The sequence below is a fragment of the Balearica regulorum genome, chromosome 6 (genome assembly GCF_011004875.1).
Source record: "Balearica regulorum gibbericeps isolate bBalReg1 chromosome 6, bBalReg1.pri, whole genome shotgun sequence".
In the NCBI taxonomy this organism is placed as follows: Eukaryota; Metazoa; Chordata; class Aves; order Gruiformes; family Gruidae; genus Balearica; species Balearica regulorum.
The window spans coordinates 40,529,711-40,545,005 of record NC_046189.1 but is presented as its reverse complement, the minus strand read 5'-3'; the positions used below and the strand labels follow the sequence as shown (position 1 = coordinate 40,545,005).

Genomic DNA, 15,295 nt, shown 5'->3' with positions numbered 1-15,295 from the left:
GTCAGGGAACTACAGATTCTCCTTTTGGTTGGAATGGAATGGAAAAAAGTTTTCCCTTATTTTTCAGGGGTAAATCTTCCCTTTTTTCCTCAGAAGCAGAGAGCAGCTCCCACCATTGAGAACAGACAATGGCAAACCCCAATACTTTGTTATTTTTCTGACTTTTTCTCGTCCTAGAGAAAAATCAGTGAGAGGAGCAACAAATCCTTTCCCTGGAACTGAAAACGAGCGGCATTTCTACTGGGAGTTAAGGATTGCTTCTCTTTCAAAAAGGCCTAAGATGATTGCGATTTGATGAGATGGAAACTTCTGAAGTGGGATTAAAAACCATCTTTTCTATAAACCCCTTTCCTCGACTGAGGCATCTGAGCTGCTCCCCAGTCAGCTGGGGGGTTCCCACAGCGCAGACTCGGCGACAGCCCCTGCCCCCAGCCACATGTGAATCAGAAATCAGCTGAGTAGAAGTTATATATGTTTTTTTGAACCCAAAGCATTTATTCTTCCGCATCTTTAGGATACTTTTTCTTTCTTTGCATTGCACCTTCCTTTCGGTACCCGACATTTCCTCAGGGCAAAAACGCTTATTTTCCCTTGTCCGTACGGCCGCTCACGATCACTGGTTTTAAATGACAGTTAACAGCTATTAACATCATTAGCTAAATGAGATCATTAACGCCCACAGGAGAACTTACCTGCAAACGTTCCGCACCACCGGACCTGGATGCGGATGTGGCCGTAACAGACTTTGTCCTCCCATCCCACATCGTAACTGGTTTAGCACCGTTCAAAGCCGGACTCAAGCTGCGGCTCAGACCCAGCTCCCCCACTCGCTGCTGTCGGTTTCTGCCCGTGATTTCAAAGCGCCGGCCGACACCGCGGGCGCGCGGTTGTTTTCTTTGACTTGCGGCAACCTACGCTACTGCTTTCCTGGGGTTTGGAGGCAGGAATAGGTGGGGATGCTCTCACCCTGCCTTCTCCACTCCGCTTTGTCCAGGGTGAGTACATCAAAACTCTTCCCATTTCCCAGCTTCTCCAGAACAGAAATTTCCAGAAAGAACTCATATATATGTGTGTATATATATACATACGAATGTCTTTTTTCTCTTCTAAGTCCTAACCCCTTATCTTGTGTTGGGATGCCACTCAATTACAAATACTTATCTCACAGCAGGTAAAAACATGAAAGATGAAATCTCTCCAGAACTTGCTTTTGCAGGGGATATTTCAAATCAAATCTCGGAATTTTTTTTTTTTTTAAAGCAACAACAAAAATGGCTTTTAAGTCTTCACAGCCAATAAATACACTGTAAAACCCGGCAGGGAGAAATGATGTACAGAGACCCGACTTCCCACTGCTTAGCAAATATAATATATTACTGTTCGTACTCCTTTTTGCACGCTAGTTTAGATAGCAGCCTGCAACGCAGGGTCGCAAGAGGCTGGTGGGAATTTTTGGGGTACGTACGCTCGGGCAGCATTTATTACAGCAATACGAAACCAGCCCCCGATGTAACCTCTGCGTTTCAGCAAAATTGTAAGAAATACAGGAGCGCAGGCTTGCTCTGTTACAGTCAGCCTCTATTCTTCCACAGCACAAGGGCATGCGAGCCGGCGCAGAGACGCCAGCGGCGCGCAGAAATGCTCGGTGCGGTGGGCTGCGGGCTCGGGGGTCCCCAGGGAGCCCCCGGGCTCGTGTCCTGGGGGTAGACAAATTTGAGACCCATTTGAACTGCGCTTGCAGTGACTTTTGAAGTAAATGATGCGTTTATGTGTTTGGGATTTTGTAAATCGGTAATCTTAAACCGCTGGGGTAATGGCGGGTTTTTTGGGAATCTTGAAAGGTGAACGTCAACTGGCTCAGTTAGTACCGGTAAATAAAACAGCAGAGAGAGGTGGGGATGAGGGCGGTGTTAACCGAGTGGATCTGGTCGGACTTGGACGAGAAGGTCCTGGGTTTTGTGAGCAAAAACTTCAACAGCCATCGGCTTCCTCCACTTACCCGTTGGACGTCGCACCCGATGACATTACCTTCACGGAGGACACAGCAGGCAAACTAAGGACAGGTAATCGGATTTGCGGTCTTAACTGTGAATTCTCTTGGCTTTTATGCATTTAAATCAACCTCAACGCTGGCGGTTGCTATTTAATTTGACAGCGGTGCCCGTGGCCCCGTTTAAGACTGGGCGTCCCATCGTGGCATCTCACAAATACATAGGAAGACATAGTCCCTGCCCCGAAGAGAACATCACAGTGACTTTTTTTTCTGGTGATTTAATCATAATATTGACAACTTTATCAAAAATTACAAAACTGATATTAAAAAAATCTCTAATTCTTAGTAAGACTAGAATGGGTTTTTTTAAAAAATAGAAAAGCACTTTTATGCTACTGCTCTTCTGGAATTCTCACATTACAACCCTACATAGCAAAATACAAACTGTAGCTAAGAAAGGTAGCAGTCCTAAGGTAATTCAGTCCACCACGAGCCCTCTAATACCTCTATACCATCAAACTCAGGGACTCCAAAAGGATATCACATTACTCATAAACCTTCTGCAAAGCTGATTTAGGAAATACCTTTAAGTTCTTTTTAACCCCTAAAACCTTAGACTGTGAGGATGATAGACCTGGGACATCAGAGGTGGGTTTTTTGGATTTTTTTTTTTTTTTCTAAACTATGTGGATATTATTTTTGCAGCTGATACCAGCCAAACGTTTTCTGTCTGAAGTGAAAATATGAAGAAAATCCATTGAAATAAATGAAAATATTTTTTTATGGTGTTCACAAAATGCACCATAATAGAAAGAGGAATATTTCCTTTAATTTGAATGTCATCTGAATGACTCAACCACATTGTCACCCACTTCGCAAAAGAAAGCATAATAAATAAATAAATAAATAGACAAGAATATGTAACGCTTTACATCCTCAGAGAATCACGTAGTTCCCTAATCTACCGAGATACTGATTGACGTCGTGGGCTCGCTTTACTCAGCCAGTTCAGTTTCGTGTGATTGTGCCATATTAATGACAAATAAAGTGTTGTTCCACTTTCCACAATGGAGTATTTTTTTTTTTTTTTCCACCTTTTAAATATAGGAATTCTCTCTTAAATTAGAAAGTAGGCAAAAAGTATTTTTTAAATTTTCATTTTTAAGTCTTCTATTAGAAAAAATATAGATTTATTAAACAAAAAATAATAAGGTAGAAAGAAGGGTTGGGCCTCCATCAAAAAAGTATATTATGCTTTAATGCAAAGAGAAAGAAATGGCTCTATGGGCAAAATTCAAGTATGAGTGACCAGTTTTTTAATCGTAAAGTAGGTGCAACATTTTTTAAAATGTTACAACACTGCATGACCTGTAATGCTCACAATATTTACATTAACTGCTTACATGAAACCATAAAAACTCTAAAAGAGAAAAAAATTGGTATGGACTGAAACAAACTACTCCTAGCACCCACATCAATGCCATTATTAACCAATGAAATCAAGTGCACAAAAATACTTTACATAGTCTACTGATGTAAAGTATACATCGGTGAGAAAGTACAAACCTAATTAGTTAAAATGCCAAAAGAAGGGTCGGTCAATACAAACTCGGTTCTAGGACAGAAAGCAAAGGGGGAAAGGAACTAAATCGAGACAGGCGCTCGCACACGCACACACGCACGCACGTCGTGATGAATGAGAACCCATGCGGGTGCGGACAGACAGCAGGAAAGCGGGCTGGCGTGGAAAACGGACAACATCGACTCTTGAAACGAACACAGCGACTCGGAACGGAAAAACGTGAGCTAAGCTACGTCCCCGAAAAGCAAAAAAACCCACTTTTCTTTGTTTAAAAAAAACGACGACTAAAATCAATCACTTCACGCGAGCTCGCATGGAGGACGGTGGCGTTACAGAGAAGACAAATGAACCTACCCCGCGGAAGGAAGGGCTCCTGCCTCCAGGCCCCTGCAGCCAGTGTAGCTATTGCGATCCCTCGGGCTGGGGGAAGGAGGAGCGAGAGCCGTTTTGCCAGCCACGAGAAAGCCCAGGGCTGAGCCCAGAGGTAGTGCTGCGTGCTCTGGCACGCGAGAGCCGAGGCTGGGAAAGCCGCCGGGTCCCGTCGTCCTCGGGGACGGCTGGTCTCGGTCACGTCCTTCAGAGAGAGGAGTTTGGGACTTAGGCAAGGCGGATGGGAAGAGGAGCAATGACTTGTGATCCTGGCGCCGAGTGCCGGGTATCTGGAGAGCGGCGATACCGCCAGCTTCCCAGGATGCTGATCACTGCCAGACCTTAGCTAGAGAGTGAGATTCAGGAATTCAGGAGCAGGGGGGGGGGAAAAAAAAAAATGGAAATCTGAGGTAAGTGGTGGTCCCGGACGAAGAGGTAGGGGTTACGGACTCCACCCCGGGACCGGGAATGGTGAACTGAGAGTTATTTTGGGAAGCCTTGAAGACAGAGGATGTCATTGCTCCCGTCACCATCACCACCATCCGTGTTAAAAAGAAAAATGAAATAAAATGGAAATAATGTTGTGCTACACTTCCGTTCGTTAATTTTATAATGGCTCATAGCTTTAGACTTTTAAATCTGTAGCGTATTAATTTTTTCTACATATGTTTCACATTTCTCACTTAATATAACATAAATAATTTGGTTAATAGATTTAACCTGCACATTTCAGCCACATTAATATATATAAGAATCTGTTAATGGTATAAATAATTCTTTTTAAATAAAATAAATCTGATATGTTACATAATACTGATAAAAATTACTGTTGCTAATAGTTTTGTAAGCCACCCTTAAGTTTTTGTTTTAATACTGCGAGATGGATACTGGAATTCCTTTTACGAACGCTGCGGAGCATGCCCTTTCATTCTACTGCAAGACCAAACCGTAATCAATACCGATCACATTATTAAAGCAGGGCCTCTGCCCCCTTAAAAGTAAACACGATGGTTAATGACGTTAGATAATTTAAGCTAATAAATCTAGGGGTTTTGAGGGGTCAACGTTACGGGGGATATAAACTGTTTAATTTATCAGGTGGCTATGAAACTTTAACTACAGAAATGGTTGACTAAAATAGTCCATCTACTTTTTTTCTTTTTAATAAAATCTACAGCATTCTACTTTAAAAGTTAAGTAAATAAAAACGCAACCAATAGTTGCAGCCTTTGAGTTATTAATTAGAGCTGTGATCCCACATCCCGTTAGGAATCTGCAAGGTTGCACTCTCCTACAGAGACCTGAAATGGAGTACAGTACTTCCAGGCAAGGTTCATTCCAAACAGACAGTATCAATGAACACTCAGTGGCGTGAAGTGTATGTCATAATTAAGGTATTACATAATCATGCCTTCTCTCTGCTGTTAAATACAAAAACAGCATCTTTTACATTATCATATAAAAGCATTTAGGCTGTATTTTTATTTATCACTTTACACTGGTAGTCTCTTGTATGTGTACTCAATAGAAACCAAAGAATTTTGTACACTATTTTTTGTACAATAAAAGATAAAGTGTGCATTAGGTACGCTTGTACATGACAATATTGTACAATATTTACATTTCAGATATCACCATGAAATTCTGTATTATCTATATACACAATGAAAATTTCTCAGAAACATTTGGACTATTTCTTATAATCACAATTTTAGTATTATAGAAAAAAAATTCAGTAATCATCTGACATTGTTACTGCAACCTTTCGAGATTTCTGATTGGCTTATCCAGCAACCGCTATCCCTCCTAATCATCAAAAATATTGTACCACTAATCCGCGTAGCACCCTGTGATGGTATCTATCTGTCTTCATATAAATATTGATATAACCACGTCTATATCAATACCTACATATAGACTTATGTGCACGTTCATTTTGATAAGTACTGGACCAGTAACAAAGACATTCAATGTTATCTAGAGATCTTCCTCCTCTTGGGTTTTGGAGGCTTCACTTGTCTGTCTCCCTGTGGGATTTGGTGGACCTAAAAATAAGTATATTAAGAAGTTAGCAAAGAATATTGGTCAAAGTAACGAACCAGTAATAAACGAGCTACAGGATTGCTTGAGGTGCTGCTATGAAACGGTTCTTCTTATGTCAGGTCTACACGGAAGCCCGAATTAAAAGGAACTTCAAGAACTTTAAGGCACTGGGGAGAAAAAAGGTTGATGCTGGATGCCGCTGTACATCTCAAATCTCTCCTACGCTGGAGAAAGGTACCAGCTACAGTAATTGTGAAACCACATAATCTGGAACTGAACCCCAAGCTGCAATTATGTCAAATTCTCGGAGACAAACCTCTATACCTCATCATGCCAAGAGCAATAAAGTAGGAAGTAGGTGGTGAGAAAATAGTGCTGACAGGGAAAAAGAAGTCAAATGCAGGTCTGCGGTAGCATTATGAAGGAACAAGCTGTGTTTAGCAAACTCTGTCTTCATCTAATTATTAAAAGGAAATGTTCAATTTCAAGCTAAATGCTAGGTTAATTTGAGTGTGAAACAGTTTTTCATCACTGACTGCTCCGTGAAAAACACAACCTAATTGGAAGGAGAGACGTGGAGGAAGGCGCTCGTGTCTAGCGCGGAATACCACCACCATCTGTCGGTGGAAGCGAGCTGCTGTTCTGGGAAGAGCGGTTTGCAGTTTCCAAACAGCAGCGGGGCAACAGCAACAAATGTGCTAAATTATTTCTTCGGGTCCGTCCTGAATTCCTTCAGACTGCTAACATTTACTACATATTTACTGGCTCTTAGCAATAGTGCTTTAGCTAATTATCTTGTTTGCACATGCTTTTCATTTCAAATGAACTGATGTCTGAACAGCAGTAGCTGAAAAAAATGCAAGTCCCTAAGAAGAGTGTCGTTGATTCCCTATGAGTGTTTCTAGGAATCATAATCTTTATGGAAATAAAACCTGATCACAAATTTTGTGACCAGATAATTAAAATATAAATCAAGACTATGTAATGACATGCAGGCTGGTACATCAGCTTGTCTGCATTACGAAACAACTAGATCAGCAAATCCAATTACAGCAGTTTCCCCTGAGCCAGTTTATATCATAGTTAAAATGCATATACCATACAGTTTTTACTATTACTGGATTTATAAGTGGGGGGAAAAAAAAAAAGGAAAAAAAAAAGGTATCAGCAGAGTGGTCCAGTGCAAACATTTAAGTGGTGGTGTAACCAACACGGAAGATGCGTGTGTCAAACACGTATCTCGTATTTATTTGTAACAGGCCTACAATCAGACCCTGCTCTCCTCTTCCTTCGAAAGGCAAGAGAAAAACACACGTCGTTTTAAATGAAAACTCAATCTCATTTTGTAAAATTCAGAAGTTTAACCAAAAGATTTGATTTTGTTATTACTTATGGCAGCCATTAAAAGCTACTGAATAACTTATTTAATATTTCTTGGTGGTTCAGAAACTAGCTCTAAGTCTGCAGTTCCGTATATATTTCGTTTTGTATAAGCCAGAAGCTCTCCTGAACTTTTACTCCTCTTTTTACATATGCACATGTACAAGCATCTCCAGTACGGGGATCGAATATCAGGGAAAAGGACTCTTTTTTTCTGCATTCAAATGTTTTATAAGTAATAATTTGAATAATACCACTGATAAGATATGGGAGGTTACATGTGCTGTGATAGACTTTTTTGCATTTCTAAGCGTGCTTCATGAAATTACAACCATGTTTTAAACATGAAAATGAGTACTTTATATAAACCAAATTTTATGTTAGAAAGATCTTGGGCTTATATAATAACAGTGTAATTACTGCAGAAAGAACACTGTTAGATTTGATATTAGGAATACTCATTTCTTTTTAACTTACCTTTCATGACAATATCTTTCACTTCACTTGAGGAAAACTTTACTCAAAGAGTTTTACATTCAAAAGAATGATACTTTTAAATGTGGTTTCAATATCTTGCTACTCAAACTGAAGAGCAAATGAGCCTGATTTTGTGTCACTAGTCAGAGAAAACTCATGGAATATGAGGGGGACTGGAACTGATCCAAATATTATCAGGCTGCACATGTAAAAGTATGACCAGGAATCTACCTTTGTAAAAAAATAACATCATTGGCAACACAACTAAAATTCTACAGCTTTTCCCATTTTTCAGAATGATCAGACATTGCAAACGGCTTTTTAATGCAGGAGAAATATTGAAAATTCCACATTATTTAAGAAAACAGAAACAAAATTAGAAAGCAACCCAAACCAACACCCCCAGTCTACAACTGACACACATGCAGAAACACAGGAAAAGGAGGAGATTATTGCCAATGTGAAAAGAAACTTACATTCCCAGACATTTTGTCTAGTTCACTCATGGCCTCGTGTATAGCAGCTTCTAAATGGTTATTTAGCTTTCCACTTCTAGGAACAAAAAAATAATGCTGTTAGTAATTCCTAGTGACAGAAAAAAAATTTTAACAAAATTAATAATAAACACATTAACTCATTGGACATTTTCTACTACCTGTAGAGCCTCCCAGGTTGTTATAGCACAAATAGCAAGACCAGACCTGTACGCAGTATTATGCAAATTAAAGGCCTGTGTTGTAATTACAGAAGAAAAAAATAAAGCCAGCACTTCAATGAGTTGTTTGGTTAGTTGCAATATCCACAAGACAAATTACCCATGAATAAAAAGCAAGAGTACTTCACGGTAATGTAGCATTTTGTGTGATCTTTTCTTTTTAAAATCCTTAGCAAAGGGCCAGACTCTCACGGGTTTTGATCAGGAGCAGGAGTACTCCAGCTACTCTGGACTTTCTTAAAGTCTTCAAGTCTTACTAACCCTCTACCACCAGTTCGCCTCTGCCTGCTTCCCACTCCACGTTACACGCTGCATTTAGTCTGTAAATGTGGTTACATTTCAGCAATACCTGTGTGAAGGACTAAATAAGTACACTGCCGTCTTCTTGAAAAATCAGTGCGTGAGCTGCAAAGTTTTCCTCTTACCCAAAGCACAAAGCTCAAAGTTAAATGTCTCTTCTAACTTTAAATAGTCAGAGGAAAATAGGTTGTATTAGTCCTCTAAGACATTGCTGGTTTTACCCCGGAATGACAGCACACTGAGGGCTATAAGTAAAGGTAAGGAGAGGACTTTCTTCTTCCAAACCAAAAGTTACCCCAAGTTACTGGGCAGCTCCATACACATCTGATTTTACAGTGACATTTTTGATTTCTGTACATTTCTTTAACGAAGCTTCCCACTTGAACACCATGCTCTGCACAACAGGTCATACTTCTGTGCCTCCGTGTTCACACTTGAGAGTTTTAAGCTAGCAAACGGTACCTGAGCACGTGTTATCATCGTTTATCAACAGCTTTTTGAGGATCTGTGCTTAAAAGCAGGCATATATATATACACATATATATATTTAGATAGGCTGGTTCATTCATGCTTTCAACTCAATAGGTACATTTAGATGAGTAATGAGCATGAAGAGAAATGGCTGAATAAGAGATGAGAGAGAGATCATCCTGAAGATGAGAGACGTTATTATGAGCATCCATCACAATATCCTCAGGAAGTAAGAAAGTTCTGTTATCTTGGCTTTGGAGATGCAGGAATGAGGGGAGGAGGAGGAGAGCTGTCTGCACCACGAGGGAAGATAATGGCAGAGACAGGTAAGAGAACCGCTCATCCCAAGCTGGCAAGGACAGCTGGGTCACTAGGACTGGCCCTCACAGAAGGAGACACTTTCTAAAAAAAATCTTCCCTTTTAATAAAGAAAAAGATCATCATGTCAGCTGGGACATTCTTCCCTGGGACTTAAACATTTACAGTAACTAAAAGCATTGGCACAAGATTGACAAGGAAGTAGCACAGACAAACTATACGACCGGCGTTGCTGTACAGTAATTCCATCCCCCTAGTTCAGCAAAATGATTTTCATACCCATCAGTACAGCTGGGAGATAGAAGATAGGAGATCAGAGGGTCTGTTATCCGTTATTCAAAAAAGATATTCCCTAAAGCCATTTTGCTTTGGTTATCTGTGCTATACCAGGGCATGAATTGCACAAAAAATTAAAAAAGCCAGAAGCCTTGCTGACCTTGCTGCACAAAAGTGAGGTATAACAGGACTTCATACACTGAGGAAGTTGCACAAGTTTAACTAAGGCTTTGAATGAATTAGTTAAAACAGCGGTAAAGGAGTTTTATGCAACTTTAAAATTATGTATCCTGTTTTAGCTTAAATCAACCAGAGGAATAACATAAACTGAAATAAAGATTCTCATGCAAAGCCTGATGTCCACCTGGGTATCTAAGCTGCTTGAGCTAGACTGCTTGCAAAAACAAGTTTAAGCTATGCAACTCGGACAAGCGAAGGCACCCATAGATATTATAAGTGACAAACAGAATTGTTTAGTGGCAGCATAACTTCCTAGAATGGTAATATGACTCTATTTGTAATGCAGATATATTAATAATTGATAACGTTGCTGACTTGCATGTCATTTAGAAGCAGATTTCAGATGTCAAGTTACCTATATGTGATGTAAAGTTATTTAATCAACATTATGCTCTGTCAGCAATCCACCCGGGTTACAACATCTATGAAATTATTGCTATTAGTCAAAACAACCATTAGAAAGTAGTTAAAATGTAAGTGATCATTTGAATTGTAGTCTTTGGACAGTGTTGTTATCTTCCTTTTACTACGAAGAGTAAAAATTTGCCCCTGAGCAAATCAAAGTTTCAGAAGTGTCCAGCACTGAAATATCCATCTACTGCAGACAAAACGCTGCAGCTAAAAACCTGAGAATTTGCCATCAGATAAACATACGCATCAGGTCTCTGATGGTAAACCAACCTGTAAACATCACAATTTTGGTCAAATTACATTTAAAAGATCCTAGCAACAGTTTGTTCCTCTCATGAAAAAGCAGCACAGCATCTCTTAGAAAACTTCTCATGGCCAACAGGCTTTGGAGAAGGATTTAGATTCCTTCCCTTGGGAAGGGAGGATAACCTTTTTGTCAGAAGTGTTCCTTTAACCCTCCTCCCTACTAGGACCCCTTCACATTTTACCAAATTGTACCACCAGAACGAAGTCCGAGCATGTGCCATGTTGAAGTTCCTCCCACAGTGGATGTTCTCCAGACTTCACTTGCAATTGCTGCCCTGTGCAGCTCCTGCGGCAACAATAGGGGCTGTCTGAGTGCGTCCACCTTGCCCGTCTCTAACAGTGTGGGGCAAGCCGCTACAAGACTCGCATCTAGAGAAGACAGAGGCTTAGACTGTGTCAGGATGAAGACTGACTAGAGCTGGAAGTTCAAAAGGTGGTGGAAGAGATGCATTAGTTCTTCCCTTACTGGAGTCCTGTTCAACTTTGAACATGGAGAGATGTCAGAGACTTAACTGTTGAACGCTAAGAAGCCATGTTCAAACTTCATTTTGAAATAACTTAGTACGGATGGCAGAGATGGTGACGGTAGGAATGGTAAATGGCACATTCCTGGCAAAAGAGAAGTGTGGTGTGGGAAATAACACACAGAAGAACAGGAAACCACAGGAGGCGGCGGCACTGGTATGGGGTATGACCCATGGAAGATGCTCTGCATGCAGTGGGACAGGAGAACAAGAGTGGACAGAGGAATGCAGAAAACTATGAAGCTTGTGGAGAGCAAAGATTGGCTCAGATGAGGCTTTGATAAGGGAAGACTGGGCCTCCAGCAGATAACCTTCTAGAGACTACAACCAGATAGGTGAGGAAGCTGCTGTGTCGTGGAAGCTGGAAGCATGGAGAGACATGGCTCGGAAAAGGACAGAACGGCTAAGACGAGATGGAACTGAGAAACGCTGGGATGGCTCAGCGGTTTGCACCAGAGCACATTTTCCTACAAGGCCCAGAATAAATATGACGGTGTCGGAGTCGCACCATGCCTCTGAGATTTCCCCAAGCAAAACACCTTTCCATTTTCTAGTGAAGTGCTACACAAAGTGCTTCAGGCCATACTATTAGTTGAAGTTACAAAGCTCTGTGCAGTACAGCTAACGCATTTGACTACGCTGATCAAATGTGCAACAAAGACATTTTTTTCTAGTGTCTTGTTTAGAAACTTAAGAAACTGAATACACAAAACATTCCCATTTTAAAAACTAAAACTGAATTGACAGTGCAAGTTGAATTGCGTCCTATTACATCCTTATTACAAGACAGTTTTTAGCTTTGCAGACATTTTTCATCTTTAATTTCATTTTAATATAGAATATAAATAATAAATACTATTGGAGACAGAGTCAAGACTGCATGCAGCGAAGGAGACTACTGTAGTAGTCCTGTAAGTAACATCTGTTGCCAAAATTGGACAATATACTAGGGCTGAGACAAGAACTGTAGGAACACAAAGAATGATTTATGGGGTTAAGGTATGTGAACGTCCCTTTGAGGACCTGGATGCTAACCCTGCTCTGCTAAACACGCTGGACCTATGTGATGCTAGTCCATGCTCTCTCAACATAAATGTCTCGCGGGTTTCTTTACCCATATCTTCTTTACTATAGAAGTGTTCAACTTGATGCCAGTACATCATATGCGTAAGTGCGGAGTACTTACACAGGCAGGAAACAGCAATAGGAGTATTCTACATGTAACAATTGTATCTAATGCTAAATGTTTTTAAAAATCTGGACCTGTGTGTAAGAAGATACTACAGAGACATATACCAGAGAGAAGGCCATAAGGAGATTAATGACTTTTCAAATAAATTTAAAGCAGTACACAGGTAAAAGAGAAAGAGTCCATGGAGAAATACCAAAAGATTTGAAATATGAAATAAGTACAAGTAGACATATGGCGGAAAACCCCGTAAGGGCTGTAAAGCAACCCTATGAAAGGGGCAACCAGGTGCCTCAGAGCGTCCGGGATATTTGATATCTCGTGTTGGCTTACGGGCAACAATGGGGCAGAACCAGACACGCCACAAAAAAAGGCCCCTGGATTCAGTGGAACTGCAGACAATCCTTGCAGTCTGCTAAATATACGAATGTGAATTAGAAGATGGGAGTTTTTCTTAGATTGTACTATTTATTTCAACTTTAACACTTCTTTAAATTTGCTCCTGGTGTCACCTTACTTGAGTCACGTATTTTGCGTCAGGGACACAAGCAAATAACTGGGGAGTTGCCAAAAGCCCTTCTATGTTCTTAGCACACACCCTTAAACTCCAGTAACATATTTTGAGGATTATCTTGGGAAAAACAACCACCAACATTGTCTCATTGGCATAAAAAATATTTCTCTTTAGCACCACATGACACATAAATAGAAGAAAAGCCTACACCTTAAAAGGAGTTGAAGACAAATAATTATTTAATTCCTTTAAACCTGTGTTTATTGTGCTAAAGACAAGCATGACAAGCTGACTTTAACTTCTCACACAGATTCAAGTAATGTATTTTCACTGTAAATAAGCAACAGAATCCTAAAAGAAATCCAATCATAGTACAATTTCTACTTTTCTATCCTTTTATAGCTCTCCAAATTTTTTTTTCCTCCTAAAGTCAACCATTTTCCTCTTTTTTGTCTATGTTGATGGTTCCTGTTCTACTGCTTACTGTTCCATGGTGTTTCTATCCTAGTATATTTGTAAATAAAGCCACCCGTGTCCTGGGCTGCATCCCCAGCAGCGTGACCAGCAGGTCGAGGGAGGGGATTCTGCCCCTCTACTCCGCTCTGGTGAGACCCCCCCTGCAGTGCTGCGTCCAGCTCGGGGGTCCCCAGGACAAGAAGGACATGGAGCTCTTGGAGAGAGTCCAGAGGAGGCCACCAAGATGATCCGAGGGCTGGAGCACCTCTGCTATGGAGACAGGCCGAGAGAGTTGGGCTTGTTCAGCCTGGAGAAGAGAAGGCTCCGGGGAGACCTTAGGGCCCCTTCCAGTCCCTGAAGGGGCTCCAGGAAAGCTGGAGAGGGACTGGTGACAAGGGCAGGGAGTGACAGGCCAAGGGGAATGGCCTGACGCTGCAGGAGGGGAGATGGAGATGGGATGGGAGGCAGAAATCCTTCCCTGTGAGGGTGCTGAGGCCCTGGCACAGGGTGCCCAGAGAAGCTGTGGCTGCCCCTGGCTCCCTGGCAGTGTTCAAGGCCAGGTTGGATGGGGCTTTGGGCAACCTGGGCTAGTGGAGGGTGTCCCTGCCCATGGCAGGGGTGGGACTGGATGGGCTGGGAGGTCCCTCCCAACCCAACCCATGCTATGGTTCTATGATAAAACCAAACAGTTCATACATGTCTGACACAAAGAGTAGAAAAGCTCTGCACTAAGCCCCTTGTCTGGTTAAATACAGTCAGATTTCACAAATTCTGCAACGCCTCTCAGCTATGGGAAATAAACTGGATTTGTCTGAATAAACCTGTGCTCTGCCTGCAGCAGCAGCTGCCAGAGGGAGAGGGAAAAGATAAGAAGGGCAGATCTTGTTAAAAAGCATATTTGGTCAGAATAGTTTTGATGTAATAACTTTTTTTGCTGTAAATTAGAAATCCTACACATGAAAGCTCAAACAAGTAGGCTGACATTTTACAAAGGCTACTGTAAATATCAGAAGATGCAATAAAAATGCAGATATCAAAGATCTCAGATGATTATCATAACCAACACAAGGAATTCAGAAAATTAACTCTTCAGTTTGGCCAATCTGCTAAGCTCCCCAAAATGAGAGTCTTAGGAAGGAAAAGAATTTAATTATTCCATTTCAGTAGGAAATAAATGAGCATTTACTTACTTTCTGTTCCTTTTTCTGGCTCGGTTGTAAGCTTCTAGACCTTCTGTTAGTGTCTTCAACTTCTCTGGCTCCACCTGAGTGAAGGTATGAACACCAAACCACATTACCCAGACCTGCAATTATTAAACACTGCTTTTACTTTACTGCTAGACATGCATCGCTATGGAGCCTAATTTTCACTGCCTCCACGAGACACTAACCTTCCCAGCAAAGAATAAACTAAGGTATGGCTATATACACCCCCTCATACATATATGTATGGATTATAATTTCTCTAGATGTCCACACCACTAGCAATAGAAATACAAAAACCAAAACCTTGACAGTTAGGAAAACAAAACTAAGAAGGAGAAGAATACTTTAAAAACCTTGTTTGTCTTTATATTACTAATATGAACACTGTTGGTATAGTCTCACATTCTGTACTCATATATTACAAACGTATTTTATGCTTTTGAGACCACATGGAATGCATTAAAATACCAAGTTGCCTCGTACACGTGACACAATTTTTACAGATGCCATCAACACAAAAACATTT

General features: G+C 40.9%; 1 protein-coding gene across 8 annotated transcripts in view; it reads right to left on the bottom strand.

The window, feature by feature from the left end:
- Positions 1-3,286: 3,286 nt before the first annotated feature.
- MBD5 (methyl-CpG binding domain protein 5) overlaps positions 3,287-15,295 on the bottom strand; it is a 144,648-nt gene continuing 132,639 nt past the window's right edge. For 7 of the 8 annotated variants that reach the window (XM_075757275.1, XM_075757277.1, XM_075757272.1 and 4 more), the window contains 3 exons: positions 14,755-14,867; positions 8,321-8,396; positions 3,287-5,989 (listed from right to left, as the gene is read on the bottom strand). In XM_075757275.1, the coding sequence (XP_075613390.1) occupies positions 5,918-5,989; positions 8,321-8,396; positions 14,755-14,867 (261 nt within the window). In that variant the 3' untranslated portion in view covers positions 3,287-5,917. The remainder of the gene's footprint in view (positions 5,990-8,320; positions 8,397-14,754; positions 14,868-15,295) is intronic. The other variant, XM_075757279.1, reaches the window with a different exon arrangement.